The 17,015-nt window shown below is 33.9% G+C and overlaps 2 protein-coding genes across 3 annotated transcripts in view; both read left to right on the forward strand.

Annotated features, from left to right (window-relative positions):
* LOC109348211 (ABC transporter A family member 1) overlaps nucleotides 1-5,709 on the forward strand; it is a 34,527-nt gene extending 28,818 nt beyond the window's left edge. For both annotated transcript variants that reach the window (XM_019588507.1, XM_019588508.1), the window contains 10 exons: nucleotides 34-169; nucleotides 813-892; nucleotides 996-1,103; nucleotides 2,218-2,368; nucleotides 2,838-2,974; nucleotides 3,077-3,151; nucleotides 3,254-3,557; nucleotides 4,245-4,378; nucleotides 5,287-5,345; nucleotides 5,428-5,709. In XM_019588507.1, the coding sequence (XP_019444052.1) occupies nucleotides 34-169; nucleotides 813-892; nucleotides 996-1,103; nucleotides 2,218-2,368; nucleotides 2,838-2,974; nucleotides 3,077-3,151; nucleotides 3,254-3,557; nucleotides 4,245-4,378; nucleotides 5,287-5,345; nucleotides 5,428-5,509 (1,266 nt within the window). In that variant the 3' untranslated portion in view covers nucleotides 5,510-5,709. The remainder of the gene's footprint in view (nucleotides 1-33; nucleotides 170-812; nucleotides 893-995; nucleotides 1,104-2,217; nucleotides 2,369-2,837; nucleotides 2,975-3,076; nucleotides 3,152-3,253; nucleotides 3,558-4,244; nucleotides 4,379-5,286; nucleotides 5,346-5,427) is intronic.
* Nucleotides 7,978-16,919, forward strand: LOC109348215 (thioredoxin reductase NTRC). Its single transcript, XM_019588511.1, has 10 exons — nucleotides 7,978-8,235; nucleotides 8,805-9,012; nucleotides 9,114-9,219; nucleotides 9,616-9,881; nucleotides 10,717-10,996; nucleotides 11,429-11,536; nucleotides 12,943-13,029; nucleotides 13,151-13,255; nucleotides 15,796-15,926; nucleotides 16,585-16,919. Exons 1-10 carry the CDS (start codon nucleotides 8,034-8,036, stop codon nucleotides 16,643-16,645), a joined length of 1,554 nt encoding a protein of 517 aa, XP_019444056.1. The 5' UTR covers nucleotides 7,978-8,033; the 3' UTR covers nucleotides 16,646-16,919.

A 17,015-nucleotide genomic window follows, 5' to 3' on the forward strand; every position in this document is an offset into this window, starting at 1 on the left:
GTGCTCAATCATAGTGGCGTTTCTAAATTTAAGGTGTATTCTGAAGAGAAGTATCATGAGAAGAAGATTGCAGTAGATTCATTAACCTTCTCAGTTCAGGAAGGAGAATGTTTTGGCTTTTTAGGAACAAATGGAGCTGGAAAGACTACAACTCTTTCTATGCTATGTGGTAAATCATATTTCTGTACATGGTTCGATACTGCATGTGTTGCTTGTGTTACACCTATCTTTGGCTATCTTAGTCATAACCTCTCTAACCTGGATTGTCACAGAGTATCTATGACTAACTTGATTACTGATAACATTTATGCCCTTCATTTCTCTTGTGAATATATCTGCTGTTATTATTTGTTAGAGTTTACGACCACTGTTCTCTGCCAGTTTGAAAGAGCAAGAAAGTGAAGAAAAATGATGAGAGAAGAGAGAGAATCTGAGTTGGAAAGTAAAGTTGAATTTGACTCACTGAGATTTGAAACAAATCTTATCTCTTTATACTGTAGTTTAGACTCTATGATGTCTAGGAGCTATGCTCTACTGACTGAATGACTGTTAATTAACGAACTACACATATAAGCAACATATCCCCTATCATAGTCTAACATTATTTATTGCACAAAGTGTAATCTTTTAGTTTATACAAACCTGATGTGATGAATTGACCTTAGGTAAAGTTTTCAATAGTTCTTGAACAATTACAGTAGTAGAAACTTTTTGTAATTATAATTGCTCGCAATTGGATAGCTGTGAAGTTGACATTTCTCTCTGCTTCTTATGGGTTTATTACTAAAAGTTGTGTTTCCCTTTCCATACAGGGGAAGAAACTCCTTCTGATGGGACTGCTTTTATTTTTGGCAAAGATATATGTTCCAATCCCAAGGCTGCTCGCCAATATGTAAGCATTTTTTCTTCTACATATACACTATAATATACAATCATATAATGAAGGTTTACCTAAATCCATCTGACCCTCTGTTTATGTTATCTTTTATTCCCAGATTGGGTACTGTCCACAATTTGATGCTCTATTGGAATATTTAACTGTCAAAGAGCATCTTGAGCTTTATGCTAGAATAAAAGGTGTTCCAGATTGCACAATAGACAATGTAAGTATAAGCTGTTTCTAATCACGTTAGTGCTTGTTGTGTTTGGGATGATTTTGGCGATGACTTTGTTTTTTGTGAATATGTGATAGCTAATCAGTTTATAATCTAGACTACCAACCTTGGAAACAAGAAAGGCCTTACTTTTCTCATTCATGAGCTAAAATTTAGTTCTTGGAAAAGCTAAGAAATTACATCCCATGGAAATTCTGTTCAAATGAAAAATGATCGGAAGCAAAAGGTTGTGCATAAATGTCCTTTTCTGCTGCTGTGACAATTTCTAATAATCAACCCAAGCATTAATGAATTTATGATGCTAGCAGTTAGTCTTTCTAGACATTTTTACTCTTACAGCAAACTTCTTCACGAATTCCATTATATCAAGAGAAAATTATTCATTTTCAAATGTGACTGATTTGCCACCATGTTTCCTTAATTTGTGCACCATTAAAATTTAAAAAGTTAATGTAATAAATACAATACAATTAGCCTAATTACCATAATAACATGAATTGGGTAGCCTATAGCCCCTATACAATGAGTCTAGAAACTATTATATAGTTTTTGACACATGAAAAAGCAGCTATTCAAACTGAATAAAAGATGCGTGGAAGAAACCTTTGCAACAAAATTTATGTCAATTTTACTCCTTTCGTCACCTCTATGTATAGATCATCTAAGGATTTAGAGACAAAAAAAAAAGGTATACAAGGTACTCAACTACTCATAAACAATACTAAAAGTACTGAAGGGCTAACCACCATTAGTCTAAAGGTAGATATAGCTAACAATGCAACACTAAATTGCCAACAAGTGGCTTCCTATTATTAATTATCTCCTCCAGAGACTAGTCATCTTTGTTCAAATTCATCTTAGACATGAAACGAATTCAAATGAAGGAGAAATTTGGTTTTAATGTTTTGTTTTCTTGATTGCCATCAATAGTTCAACAACTTTAGAGCCTAGTAAAGATGGGCTCTCAGCTATTTGATGAAAAGAAAAATCCACATGATTATGCTTGCTCATCTTGAGCATTGAAAATGAGAAGAATTCAGTGTGATGTTCATTGTTAGGTGTAATGTGTTGTCCCTTATTCTCTATATGATCATTGGCATAGGTTGTTATGGAAAAGTTGGTGGAGTTTGACTTAGTGAAGCACGCTAATAAACCATCTTTTTCACTTAGTGGAGGGAATAAAAGAAAACTGTCTGTTGCAATTGCAATGATTGGAGATCCTCCTATTGTAATTCTTGATGAGCCATCCACAGGTATAATGACTACATTATTTGTTATGTATCATATTTCTTTAAAACATAGGAAGATTTGCCTTTCTCCTTTTTAATTTTTTAAACTACAAAAATAAAATAAATTTGGGCCTTTGCTTGAAAAGACTGAAGTTTTTGGTGCAATTAGTTCCTAGACATGTTATGAAAACCCAGTTCACCAAGTGGCCTCGAGTTCAATACCTCATGCCTTCAATTCTATGATCAAAATTGTTTTAAAGTGGTTTTAGGTTTGTGCATAATATAGTTGTTTATCCTTATCCAAGCCCAGTGAGCTTAACAGATTAAGCTTTTAGGTCCAGTGATTTTTTACATAAGCAACTAGATCCCTATCATTTGAGGCAAAACCGCAAGAGTTTCTGAAGCTACATGTAGGCTAAGCATATTGCATATTTGATTATACTTGATGAATTTCAAAACACATGTTGTGGGGCCTAACCTTAGGTATTTTTAGGTATGGATCCCATTGCCAAAAGGTTCATGTGGGATGTAATATCTAGGATCTCAACAAGACGAGGAAAGACTGCAGTAATTCTTACTACTCACAGCATGAATGAAGCTCAAGCCTTGTGTACCAGAATAGGGATAATGGTATAAGCTTATTCTTATTTTCTTTGCTTCTTACATTCACGGAGCCCTAGCATGCACCCTTAAGCATATCCATTGATTTATATTAATTGTGTGTGTTTGAAGGTTGGTGGACGATTAAGATGCATTGGAAGCCCACAGCATCTGAAAACAAGATTTGGGAATCATCTTGAACTAGAGGTATTCATGGGTTGCAATGACAAGAAGCAGATTTTCTTTGTGCTTCCTTTCCCTGGATGAAAGCACCTTCATATATATAATTCTTTGTTTCCCTGTTTCCAGGTAAAACCTACTGAAGTGAGTTCTGTGGACTTACAAACACTCTGCCAAGCTATTCAGGAAAGACTTTTTCATGTCCCTTCTCATCCTAGAACCTTACTTAATGACCTTGAAATTTGCATCGGGGGAACCGACTCCATTACCTCAGAAGACACCTCTATTGCGGAGATTAGTTTGACACAAGAAATGATAGCCTTAATTGGGCTTTGGCTTGGCAACGAAGAAAGAATAAAGACACTAATCTCTTGTACACCTGTCTCTGATGGAGCTTCTCAGGAACAGTTATCAGAACAATTGTTTCGAGATGGTATGTGTGAACCTTCCATTATTGAAGCTTTGATTCTTCCCATCATTGAAATATTTGTCCTACAAATTAATGACTTTTTTCTTTCTAGTAAATTCCTGTGTAGCTAAAAATGGACATAGATCTGGTAAACAATTTTTTTGAATCAATTTTCATTTTGTTGACTGCGTGTCCATGTTCATTATTTGCAGGCTTCCTCTTTTACATGTAAATACATGTATTTTGTTTCACATGTTTAATGCTCTGATTCTGTCAATAAACTTTAGAGTAAATCATATAGATCTCCCCTCAGGTTTATCAGTGGTACAATGATCTAGTTTCATGTTATGAAAGGGAAAATTAAATGTCCCTTGTCTTAAATTTTCACATGACATTAGTCCGCTCTTGTTTTCAATATTACAGATGCCTGTCATTTTAAATTTTGACATAAACATCCCTTTATTTTGCATTATAGACTAGGTATCAGAGAACCTATGACCAGGTAGTTTGGAGTTCTATTCCTGCCCCTCCCATTCTTTAAAATAGAAGTTGGATTCTGCACGGGGTAGAGTTGTCATGTGCATTATTCATAGTTTAATCCCCAAGAGCTCTTGCATGAGGAGGCATATTAGTTATAATATTGCAGTAAAAAGATGCATAAGTAATAAATTCTCTTCCAGTAATTCCCTTTTTCTACTGTTGGTAATCTAGGTGGCATTCCATTGCCAGTATTTTCTGAGTGGTGGTTGTCGAAGCAAAAATTCTCAGAAATTGATTTATTTATCCTGTCTTCATTTCGTGGAGCAAGATATCAAGGGTGCAATGGTTTGAACATCAGATACCAGGTACTTGAGTTACTACGTTATCTTTTATGGCATAATTCTACATTATGGTTTAAAAGTCTTCACCTCTTAGTGTGTCTGCTTAATTTAATCACTAAATTTGAAGTTGAGTAATTTCACATTTTAAGTACTTTGCTACATTTTCAGGAAATATTCCTGACAGATGTGATAATACAAGCTGCTCAAAACTTAAGATATATGCATCATTAATACCCATAAGTTATAGCTTACGGACACAATCATCACCAATCTAAGACAACTAGCCACTAATAAAGGTTGGGGGGTAGATCTTGCCAAACAGAGGCCGAAGAAGTTGCCAAAACAGAAAATATCCAATTTAGGTGACAACATAAGCTGCAAAATAGTTGACCTTCAACTTTTAGGCTTGTTTGGGAATTGGTTTTTGGAGGGAAAGAGAAGACATATCTTTCAATTCTTAATTAAGAGTTCTATGATGTTTTTTATAAATAAATAAGGAATGATAACTTGATAAGGTAGATTTTTAATAATCTATCATTCCATTCCTTATCTATTTATAAAAATAAATAAACTCTTAATTAAATTTGAACGATATGTCATCCATCTCCTTTCCCTCTAAAAACCAATTCACAAACAGATTCTTAGGCTTTGTTTGCGAGTTGGTTTTTAGAGGGGAAGGAAGGGAAAGAGAGGGCTTAACAACCATCTCACAAGTGTATTTTATAGCTTTGAAGTAATGTTCACACATGTCTTTTGTCTAACAACATAAATCTTTGTCGAATTCCAATCTTATGGACAAACAAAGTAATGTTCTGTCATAGTTAGTCACCAGTTCCGTTAATCTTCACTTTGTTCTGCCATTCATAGAACATGTATGTATTCTGGGCTTGATCTGACATGGCATATAGTAATTAGTAGCTTGTTTACTGCAGTTACCATATGATGAAGATTTGTCCCTGGCAGATGTTTTTGGAGTTCTTGAAGGGAACAGGTATAGAACAAGTATCTGTTATCTATTTTCCTTGGTCTTGTTTAACAAAAAGTAACTAAACTCTTCCAAATTCTTTTTGCAGAAATAGATTAGGGATTGCGGAATACAGCATTAGCCAGTCAACTTTGGAGACTATATTTAACCATTTTGCAGCAAAATCATGATATGTCCTCTTTTCATCTTTTTCTTTCACATATCGCTATTGCTGTAGTTGCAGTGTGTTAGAAAAGTATATAACATTTCTGTAATCTATGCACAACTAAGGCCATGTATATATTGGAGAGTCGAGGATTTATAGTGCCATTGAGTTGTAAATTGATTCTCAATGAGAGAATTGTGGGACTAAGGCCCTTCTTTTTGTTCATTGTTGATTGCAACTTTGAATCATACTCTGCTTTAGCAACTTGGGCATTCTTGTTCCATTAAAAGAAGTGCATGATAATGTACTTATTTACAGATATCTAAGTATTAGAATGCCAATATCAACAAATGAAAAGAACAAGAAACATAGATGATTAATTGTCATAGGTTGGAATATAATGCTCCCTTATTCAATAAGGAGGACTATATAATGAGCCATAATTTAGTTATGTGAAGAGCAATGATTGCAAACACATTGGGGCCCAAGTTTTTAGGGTGTGTGAAGTTAGAAAAAAATGTTAGAATAGTATATGATGAAGTATTATGGAATAAAGGCTTGGGAGGTAGAATGATAACATTAGCAACATGAACATGAGAATTTCTGAAACTTTGGTTTGAATCAGAGAGAACTTGCTACCTTCAAAAGGTGTATAGGTGTTTATGTTCTACAATCCTGAAAGAGGGTTGTCTCACTATTTACCCTACTTTATGACAGTAGAAACTTTTTTATAGACCATTTTTAAGGGAAGAGAGTATATAGTTGTTGGGGTTTGATTCATTTTTAATGTCTTACACGTTGAGTCTTAATTCCTACATTTTTAATAGAAACTCGATTCCTACTATTGTAAATTAGAGCATATTCATTTATATAAGGTAGGTTTTGAAATAGAGTTCTGAGTAAGGAAAAAAGCTGATGACAATAAACCAAAATCGAGTCCACATATTTTAAATTTTGGTGGCCAAATGATTATATAATGTGACAAATACATAATTAGATGTCAATATAAAAACTTCTATATAACAAATTGATTTTAAGGCAATGTTTGGGTAGAAAAATTATTTTCGATATTGCGATCTACTCATTCTAAAAAAGTTGTTTTATTATCTAGGTGTAGTTGGGTTTTGTCTTGTATCCCAGAAAGGGAAAGAAAAAAATTTCAAAAGGGAAAATAATAATTATTGCAAAAATATGTTTTGTAATTTGCCTTTTGTTAATTGCCTTCTTTATATAAACCAAAAATAAATGCCTTCTTGATTTTAAAAATATATATTTCCCCTATTGTGAATGACATTAATATTTTGTTTTATATATTTGAGTCACACCTACTCAAAAGATGATTATATCTATTATATATCACGTTGTCTTCGGTTGATCCTTCATTCTGTGTGTTCATATATGTATATGCTCAAATACATATTTTAATTTTGACCTTACCCAAAAAAAAAATTTCATTTATATGACGGAAGGATATTCTAGAAGCATAAAATATATGTACTCAAATGATTATATACTATACTAACAATGTATTGGTTTAGTAGTGTAAGATTTCACTGGATCCCCAAAGTCGAGGGTTTAATTCCTGAGTGAAATTTGTTGGGAGGGGCATCCACGAACTTCGAAAGAGATTAATTCCTTATCCAAAAAGGTGAGTGATACTCTTGATAGTACTAAAAAAATGTGTATATAGTATATAGTATTTTAACATAGGCTCTGCAATCTTTTTCTAATATGAAACAATCCTATTATAAGCAATGGTGATGGGCGTGTAAATTAATATAATAATGGTCATTTATCAACAAAAACAAAAATTGTAGAGAGAAAATTGTACAATAATGGCTGCCTTGGACCTATTTTAATTATATATAAAGAGGCTCGGTTTAAACCATATTTAACTTAAATTATAACCATTACATTAATTATTAAACTTAGATTCTACATATATCTAAATATTATAAATTATTGGAGGAGATAAAAATGAAGTAGGTGTTAATTCCCATTTATTTTGGAGTTATTATTAAAATAAAAAGAGGTAAGGGTGATGAAGAAGCACACAGCCACGTGCTAGAAAGGTGGGGCAATGAGAAATAAAGTGAAATGATCAAACTACACATTTTTTACTTTAAAGAAATGATATATCATCCAATACATTTTACAAATTATGATACTCATAAGTAATGTTTCACAAAGTCATACTCATTTATTAATAATTAGTTTACGATATATTTTACTTTATGTGATTAAGAGGATTTTTTATGTGTATTATCAAGAAAATTCTCTTACCTTTTGAACAAGAAAACCAATGAATAATATTTAGGTATTATTTATATAAATTAAAATCTTGACATTTTAATCTTTTTGGTAATGGATCTTACACTACTATAGTAATACACTTTTAATTGATGAAGAGGATTTAGTAAGAAAAGTTAATTTTGTTATGAAGAAATTGTGAAAGAAGTATTTAATGATTTAATTTTTTAAAAATAAAGTAATAATTAAAAAAGGGAATTTTGAAGAAGTGATCAGTAGTGAGTTCCCAATTACATTGTATGGTCCTGAAACAAAGAACCAAACCAATGGCTGCTACGACGATAGGACTCGGTCTCGGACTCGGTCTCGGACTCGGTCCCTTCCCAACTCGCCGAGTCACTTCTATCTCCTTCAATTCCAACTCGCTTCCGACTCGTCCCTCTCTCCTTAACCTCAACCTCAGAGTTCGAGCCTCTTCCATTGATTCTCCCTCCAATTCAGGTCAGCTCACACTTCTTCACATGCATTGTTTTTTCTTCTTTCTTACTTCAATTTCCCATTTTCACTTATATGATGAAAGTAAGAACTAGTTCAAGGAATTTGTCCCATAAAGGGCGGCACAGAACACGAGGCTCCAGATTATCCTCGAGACTGTGTCTAGGATTTGAACTCATGACCTCGATGTAATAGTCCGGGAGTTTTAACCCGAGAGTTCATACTTCATGTTTCGTAGCTTAACCAATTGGGTTGACTCTAATCATATCAAAGTATTTTAAAAATCAAATTTTTACATGTAATTTACTCTACTTTGGCTTCTCCAATAAAAATGTTATGGCATTGCCCTTTGATACACCTTTACTTGTTCATTTTATTCACAAGCTAGTGTTAGTGGAGTGTTGTCCATGTTGTTCTAGTAACACACTTGTGCAGAGGTCTTACTTTTTGTTAGACTTGGTACTTTTTGTTTTGATGTAATTTTTGTTATTAGTCTTACCTTTTGAATTTTAATTTTACAATTTGGTGTATATAGGTAAAGCAAAATTGACGTTGGCTTTTTTTTGTTATCGTAGGAGATGGTGTTGAGAATTTGGTAATAGTAGGGTCAGGCCCTGCAGGATATACAGCAGCAATATATGCTGCACGTGCCAATTTGAAACCTGTAGTGTTTGAAGGGTATCAAGTCGGTGGTGTCCCTGGGGGACAGTTGATGACTACCACAGAAGTGGAGAATTTTCCAGGATTTCCAGATGGGATAACCGGACCCGACCTGATGGACAGGTTTTTAAAACAGACTATAGAAAAAACTTCTTATCAGTCGTGTTCTTTTGTAATTTGTTCACATAAGGATCTTGGGGTTTCCACGTTTTCTACCTATATAGGATGCGACGGCAAGCTGAACGTTGGGGAGCTGAATTGTATCAAGAAGATGTTGAAGCTATCGATGTGAAAAGCAGTCCCTTCACTGTCCAAAGTACTGATCGTAAGGTGATATATTTGCTAGCTGCAAGTGGATTTTTACAACTCCATGATTGCATTGATTATTGATATCTCTTATTCCTCAAGATTGTATCTTCTAACTTAACGGGTTCTCTGAATCTGCTATTGTGCTCATCTTTTATGGAGTTGAAATACTGCAATTTGTTTGTCACAAATGTGGTAACAACTTTTATTTAAACATCAATTAATTGAGTATCCTGGTCGTAATGTGAGTCACTGAAGTTGAAATTGTGGAATACCTGTTGAAATGATTGCCATTCCATTTTAATTCTGAGATACATACATTGTGATCAATTTACTTGGTTAATATCTTTCCAATTGTGTTTCTTTCAAAGAAGAGTTGTTGTAGTTATATTAGGTGTTCTTGATTATATTCATGTTCAGGTTAAGTGCCATAGTATCATATATGCCACTGGAGCTACTGCAAAAAGACTTAGACTACCCCGGGAAGATGAATTTTGGAGCCGAGGAATTAGTGCTTGTGCAATTTGTGATGGAGCATCACCTCTCTTTAAGGGTCAAGTTCTTGCTGTCGTTGGAGGTGGGGATACAGCTACAGAGGAAGCATTATACTTGACTAAATATGCTCGTCATGTTCACTTACTTGTACGTCGGGATGAACTAAGAGCTTCTAGAGCTATGCAAGATAGGTGGGTCAGATTAATATTTCCAAATTCTTTATTCTCGTTACTTCGTTGTTCTTAAGTCACTGCTAAGTTTGCAATGCATGTTCATGTATGCAGTGAACTTTATCCGATATTGTTAATATAACTTATAAATTAGAGTTCTCCTTGAGGTCCTAAATATTTTGAAGCTCATTTGTCTTTCACTCGGTTTCTAATAACATAACTACCTGGATCCTATACACTTGAATATGCATTCCTGTTTATTCCTCTCCGGTCTCTGTCGCCCTAAATTACTTTTATTATGGATAGTTAGATTTTTGAACAAATTTTGGTTGATCAATATTTTGTACTCATGAAAAGTTGCTAGGTTTTCCATTGTTGAACATTTATATTCTTATCATTATCCTTAACATGTCCTTTCATTTGTCACCTCATACTTTTGTAGACGTTATGCTACCTTTTTTTCCTATTATATAATTTTGCTGGTTCCCTTTTTTTACTGTCAGAATGCAGTAGATTGGTGATGACTGATGAATATTTTTTAACTGTCAGAATGCAGTGAATTTGCTGGACATTCTATTTGTGTAAAAAAAAAATTTATCAAATAAATGGTAGCTATATGTTGAAGGACATTAATACTGTGTAAGGATTGCTTGACATGTCTTACATTTTGTATTACAGAAAAAAGAAGTTAATATTATGTTTCATTATTTATTTTCTTCCTTGTTAATCTATTATAATCTGGAGTTTCTCTTGGGATTTTTTATTGTGGTGAATTATACACTAATAAACATTTGGTATGTGAGTTTTCAACTCCCTGAATGTTTGTTTAACAGGTTGATTATCACGAATGTTTCAGAGTGTATAACAATCCCAATGTCACCGTGCACTTCAATACAGAGGTCTTGGATATCGTGAGCAATACAAAAGGACAGATGTCTGGCATTTTAATTCGAAACGTTGATACCCGGGAGGAATCTGTGCTTGATGTAAAAGGGCTATTTTATGGCATAGGTCATTCACCAAATAGCCAACTTTTGGAAGGCCAAGTTGAGCTTGACAACACTGGCTACATACTAGTTGAGGATGGTACTGCAAAAACTTCAGTCGAAGGTGTATTTGCTGCTGGAGATGTACAGGTAACCTGATATAGTTTTTATTGTTCCAGGCTTCCAGCAGATTTATATTGGCTAACATAAATGTAAAATTAAGTTGAAAAAGAAAAGGAAATAATTTGGCAAGTTCGTGCTAGTATGCAATATGCCATTTTTAACAGTAATTTGTTTCTCCGCTCCTCTCATTTAGTATTCTTTGAATGCCATGATGGAAAGAAGTCTAAGGTACAGATGAAATAGTTTCGTGATAATATTAACTTTGAACCATCATTGTAAGAGGCAAAAGTTTGACTTTTTCCCTACTTAAATTAGTTATGGTTGCTTTTAATATAAACTCTGAGCCTGTGTAGTAACTCCGAAAATCTATCAGGAAGTTTATTTTCTTAATATATCACGTTGTTTGATATTACCTCTTGTAGGAACTTATATAGAGTTTATTCCTTCTTATTATCATAGGACCATGAATGGAGGCAAGCTATAACTGCTGCTGGATCTGGATGCACTGCTGCTTTGCAAGTTGAGAGATATCTTGTGAGCAACAATCTTCTTATAGAGTTTCATCAGGTATATGTCTTCAAAGAACTGTGTTTTATGCATGTAATTTTCTTTGGGTACATAGTACTTTAGAAGTTTGGGTTGAGTTGTAAATATTACATTATCTTTCTTTATTTTTTAGGTTCTTATTCTCATAATTCCAATCGAGGCAGCTGCAATTGTTTAACATAGAATTGGTTGTAAAAGCTTGGTATTCCATAAATTTGATAAACAATAAAATGCATAGTCTATCTAATTATCATTTGATAACAAAGTTAAGCATAAAATCTACTTAAAGTTCCTTAGATTTTTTATCTGTATGAAATGTTGGTTAAATATGTCCAATCTCATGGGCTTCTTTTGTCTCAACAAGTAATTGCCTCCTATTTTAGCAGTAAAAGTGTTAGATAGCGGATTAACATAGAAGCATGAGTGTGTCGCCCATTCTCTTTTTTATTTATTTATTATTACACTGACCACCTGAGGTTTACAAAAACAACTTAAATACCTCCTGTAGTTTCAAAAGTTAAATTGGCCTCCTCTATTTTACATTATCAATAGGCAAAAGCCCCATGTTTTTAATTTCCAAGTGAAACCAACACATGTTAATATTTTAAATTTTCATAAATGGTCGACCGTGGTCCGAGGATAAGGTTGTGACTTTGTGATTTACTGATCTAGTTTTTAGGGTGTCCGGTTTTGAAAACATCCTTTCAGCTCATGACAGTAAAGCTGTGTATATGTAAATCTCACCGAACCCCATAGCACAATACTGGGATCCTTGTTTCATATTCTACAAAGACCTATTTGGTAGTTAACTTTTAATGGAGTACGTGTTAAAAAATAAAAACAAAGATCAAACAGGTGCCGTGTCTAATGAAACTCTAAAGTAGGAGAGGTCAGTATACAACAACAACAACAACAACCAAGCCTTTATCCCACTAGGTGGGTCAGTATAATTGCTTAAAATAATGGGTATGGTTGCATTGGTTTTGACAGGTGCTAGTTTACCTGTAAGCTACACTATCAATTCAGAAGTAACTTGTGACTTCTCTAATGCTCTTCAAGTTCTTTCCTACGGAAAGGTGATAAATACTAGTATTAAGTATTCACTGTGTGGTAGGAAAACCAGGGATCATAGCTCCAATTCAGTGATGGGAAATAGAAAATTTAGCGACAAATGTAGCACTAGAAGGAGAAAGAAAAAAATTAGGGAATCAATATGCCTTTCTAAGCCACCCCACTCTACCCAAATGACTTAATCCCGTCTTCACTGTCCTCTACTCTCTTCATATTCACTTCCCTTCCATGATTCCACCATCTTTACCATTTCTAAGTAATATTAGGGAAATCTCTCCACAATAAATCAGTTGATTTGTGCAGAACATTCCAATATGAGTTGCAACTTTACAATTTCATTACTTGCATTGTAACAGCCCAAAACTGAAGAGGTTAAGAAGGAACTTACAGACAGGGACGTTCATGAAGGCTTTGACCTTTCACTTACAAAGCATAAGGGACAGGTATGTGGTTCCTTAACATGTGATAATGCTAATACCACTAGTCCTAGCATTTGTTATATTCAATCAGTCCCTTTATTTATATTTTTTTGGTTTTTTTTCTCATGTGATTTCCTCTTTACAGTATGCTCTGCGAAAATTGTACCATGAAAGTCCAAGGCTTATATGTGTATTATATACAGCGCCAACTTGTGGTCCATGTAGGACACTAAAGCCAATTCTTAATAAGGTATGTGAAAAAATGAGGACTTGAAAGTTATGTCATAATCCTTAAACTCATCGGGATAGGTTGCATACATCTATCATTTCTATATCCCACTAAGTGGGACGCTCGTGCACCGAGCTACCTTTTTTTTGTAAATTTCGGACATAACATAGATGCACTTACTAGGAATTAATAGTTGAACATAAATGAGACTACTTTACCTTCCATTTTTAATGTCATTTATTTTGAATGATAAAATGAACAGTAAACAATGTTTTAACCTTTTTTTAACATCTTGCTACTTAAATTAGTTATGGTTGCTTTTAATATAAACTCTGAGCCTGTGTAGTAACTCCGAAAATCTATCAGGAAGTTTATTTTCTTAATATATCACGTTGTTTGATATTACCTCTTGTAGGAACTTATATAGAGTTTATTCCTTCTTATTATCATAGGACCATGAATGGAGGCAAGCTATAACTGCTGCTGGATCTGGATGCACTGCTGCTTTGCAAGTTGAGAGATATCTTGTGAGCAACAATCTTCTTATAGAGTTTCATCAGGTATATGTCTTCAAAGAACTGTGTTTTATGCATGTAATTTTCTTTGGGTACATAGTACTTTAGAAGTTTGGGTTGAGTTGTAAATATTACATTATCTTTCTTTATTTTTTAGGTTCTTATTCTCATAATTCCAATCGAGGCAGCTGCAATTGTTTAACATAGAATTGGTTGTAAAAGCTTGGTATTCCATAAATTTGATAAACAATAAAATGCATAGTCTATCTAATTATCATTTGATAACAAAGTTAAGCATAAAATCTACTTAAAGTTCCTTAGATTTTTTATCTGTATGAAATGTTGGTTAAATATGTCCAATCTCATGGGCTTCTTTTGTCTCAACAAGTAATTGCCTCCTATTTTAGCAGTAAAAGTGTTAGATAGCGGATTAACATAGAAGCATGAGTGTGTCGCCCATTCTCTTTTTTATTTATTTATTATTACACTGACCACCTGAGGTTTACAAAAACAACTTAAATACCTCCTGTAGTTTCAAAAGTTAAATTGGCCTCCTCTATTTTACATTATCAATAGGCAAAAGCCCCATGTTTTTAATTTCCAAGTGAAACCAACACATGTTAATATTTTAAATTTTCATAAATGGTCGACCGTGGTCCGAGGATAAGGTTGTGACTTTGTGATTTACTGATCTAGTTTTTAGGGTGTCCGGTTTTGAAAACATCCTTTCAGCTCATGACAGTAAAGCTGTGTATATGTAAATCTCACCGAACCCCATAGCACAATACTGGGATCCTTGTTTCATATTCTACAAAGACCTATTTGGTAGTTAACTTTTAATGGAGTACGTGTTAAAAAATAAAAACAAAGATCAAACAGGTGCCGTGTCTAATGAAACTCTAAAGTAGGAGAGGTCAGTATACAACAACAACAACAACAACCAAGCCTTTATCCCACTAGGTGGGTCAGTATAATTGCTTAAAATAATGGGTATGGTTGCATTGGTTTTGACAGGTGCTAGTTTACCTGTAAGCTACACTATCAATTCAGAAGTAACTTGTGACTTCTCTAATGCTCTTCAAGTTCTTTCCTACGGAAAGGTGATAAATACTAGTATTAAGTATTCACTGTGTGGTAGGAAAACCAGGGATCATAGCTCCAATTCAGTGATGGGAAATAGAAAATTTAGCGACAAATGTAGCACTAGAAGGAGAAAGAAAAAAATTAGGGAATCAATATGCCTTTCTAAGCCACCCCACTCTACCCAAATGACTTAATCCCGTCTTCACTGTCCTCTACTCTCTTCATATTCACTTCCCTTCCATGATTCCACCATCTTTACCATTTCTAAGTAATATTAGGGAAATCTCTCCACAATAAATCAGTTGATTTGTGCAGAACATTCCAATATGAGTTGCAACTTTACAATTTCATTACTTGCATTGTAACAGCCCAAAACTGAAGAGGTTAAGAAGGAACTTACAGACAGGGACGTTCATGAAGGCTTTGACCTTTCACTTACAAAGCATAAGGGACAGGTATGTGGTTCCTTAACATGTGATAATGCTAATACCACTAGTCCTAGCATTTGTTATATTCAATCAGTCCCTTTATTTATATTTTTTTGGTTTTTTTTCTCATGTGATTTCCTCTTTACAGTATGCTCTGCGAAAATTGTACCATGAAAGTCCAAGGCTTATATGTGTATTATATACAGCGCCAACTTGTGGTCCATGTAGGACACTAAAGCCAATTCTTAATAAGGTATGTGAAAAAATGAGGACTTGAAAGTTATGTCATAATCCTTAAACTCATCGGGATAGGTTGCATACATCTATCATTTCTATATCCCACTAAGTGGGACGCTCGTGCACCGAGCTACCTTTTTTTTGTAAATTTCGGACATAACATAGATGCACTTACTAGGAATTAATAGTTGAACATAAATGAGACTACTTTACCTTCCATTTTTAATGTCATTTATTTTGAATGATAAAATGAACAGTAAACAATGTTTTAACCTTTTTTTAACATCTTGCATGGCAGGTAATTGATGAATATGATCAGAATGTACATTATATTGAAATTGATATAGAGGAAGATCCAGAAGTAGCAGAAGCAGCTGCAATCATGGGCACACCATGTGTGCAGTTTTTTAAAAACAAGGAGATGATCAGGTTGGTTTTATTTTACCTTTCATCCTCTTATTCTATTTCATTATTTATCATCATTACTTGTATATATGGTTCATGAAAGAGTTTGTTTACAGTTCCAATGCTATTTTAATTTCTCTTAATTATCATGCACATGTCATGGGTCTAGACATATTTATTGTCACTGTGCTTGTTGTCATTGTCTGTTTTGTTCTTCTGCTTCCATAAATTACTGCTATTGGGTTTTATTTGAACAACACTTTTTTTTTGTATAACCAAGGGTATCCTCTCACCCTATGAGTAAGGAACTAATCCCTTTCAGGATGTGTGGCTGCCCCTCCCAACAAATGTCGCTCCCATGAATCAAATCTTTGACCTTTGGCCTAGTTCGATACTTGGGGATCTAGTGGAGTCTTACACTACTAGACCAACGCCACATTGGTATTTGAACAGCACTGATGCTGTTGGAGTTACTACTATACATCTTGGTTGCTAATTGCCCATGTGACACATTTGTTGCTATATAATCCAAAAGAAACATTTTTTAAGTTGCTTTTTGGCATCTATGAGAAATTGGAACAACTAAAATTATCACTGCAATCTCAGATGAAATGGCTTATCAGTTATCACCATGGATATTCTTCCTGACTTTTTTACTGACTGTTGTGCACTGATTTTATAGGACTGTTTCAGGAGTCAAAATGAAGAGAGAATACAAAGAATTCATTGAAGCAAATAAATAGAAATAGCTAAAGCATTCAAGGGTGATTCCCTCATTCTGTGCATCAATTTTGTTTTTCAAATTAGCCAGCTGAATAGTGCTGTCAATTTTGACAACTATTCCATGAACTAATTAGCAACTTCATTTATTGTACATGTATAGTTTTGACTCCCTTATACATTTTTCTATTTGGGTTCTACAAGTCTTAGCTATGAACTTGTTGTCAACAATAACAGCATTATGAAGAGTAAAATAACACCTAAGAGGTTTACATAATATAATTATCCAAGCTGAAATGACTATTCTATTTATTATTATCACTTTTTAGCCTTGCTTCTATTTGATTTTCCATAAATGTGGAAGGTGGTAGCAAAATAAATTCAACCAGCAGC

The sequence above is a fragment of the Lupinus angustifolius genome, chromosome LG05, assembly GCF_001865875.1.
Source record: "Lupinus angustifolius cultivar Tanjil chromosome LG05, LupAngTanjil_v1.0, whole genome shotgun sequence".
NCBI lineage: Eukaryota > Viridiplantae > Streptophyta > Magnoliopsida > Fabales > Fabaceae > Lupinus > Lupinus angustifolius.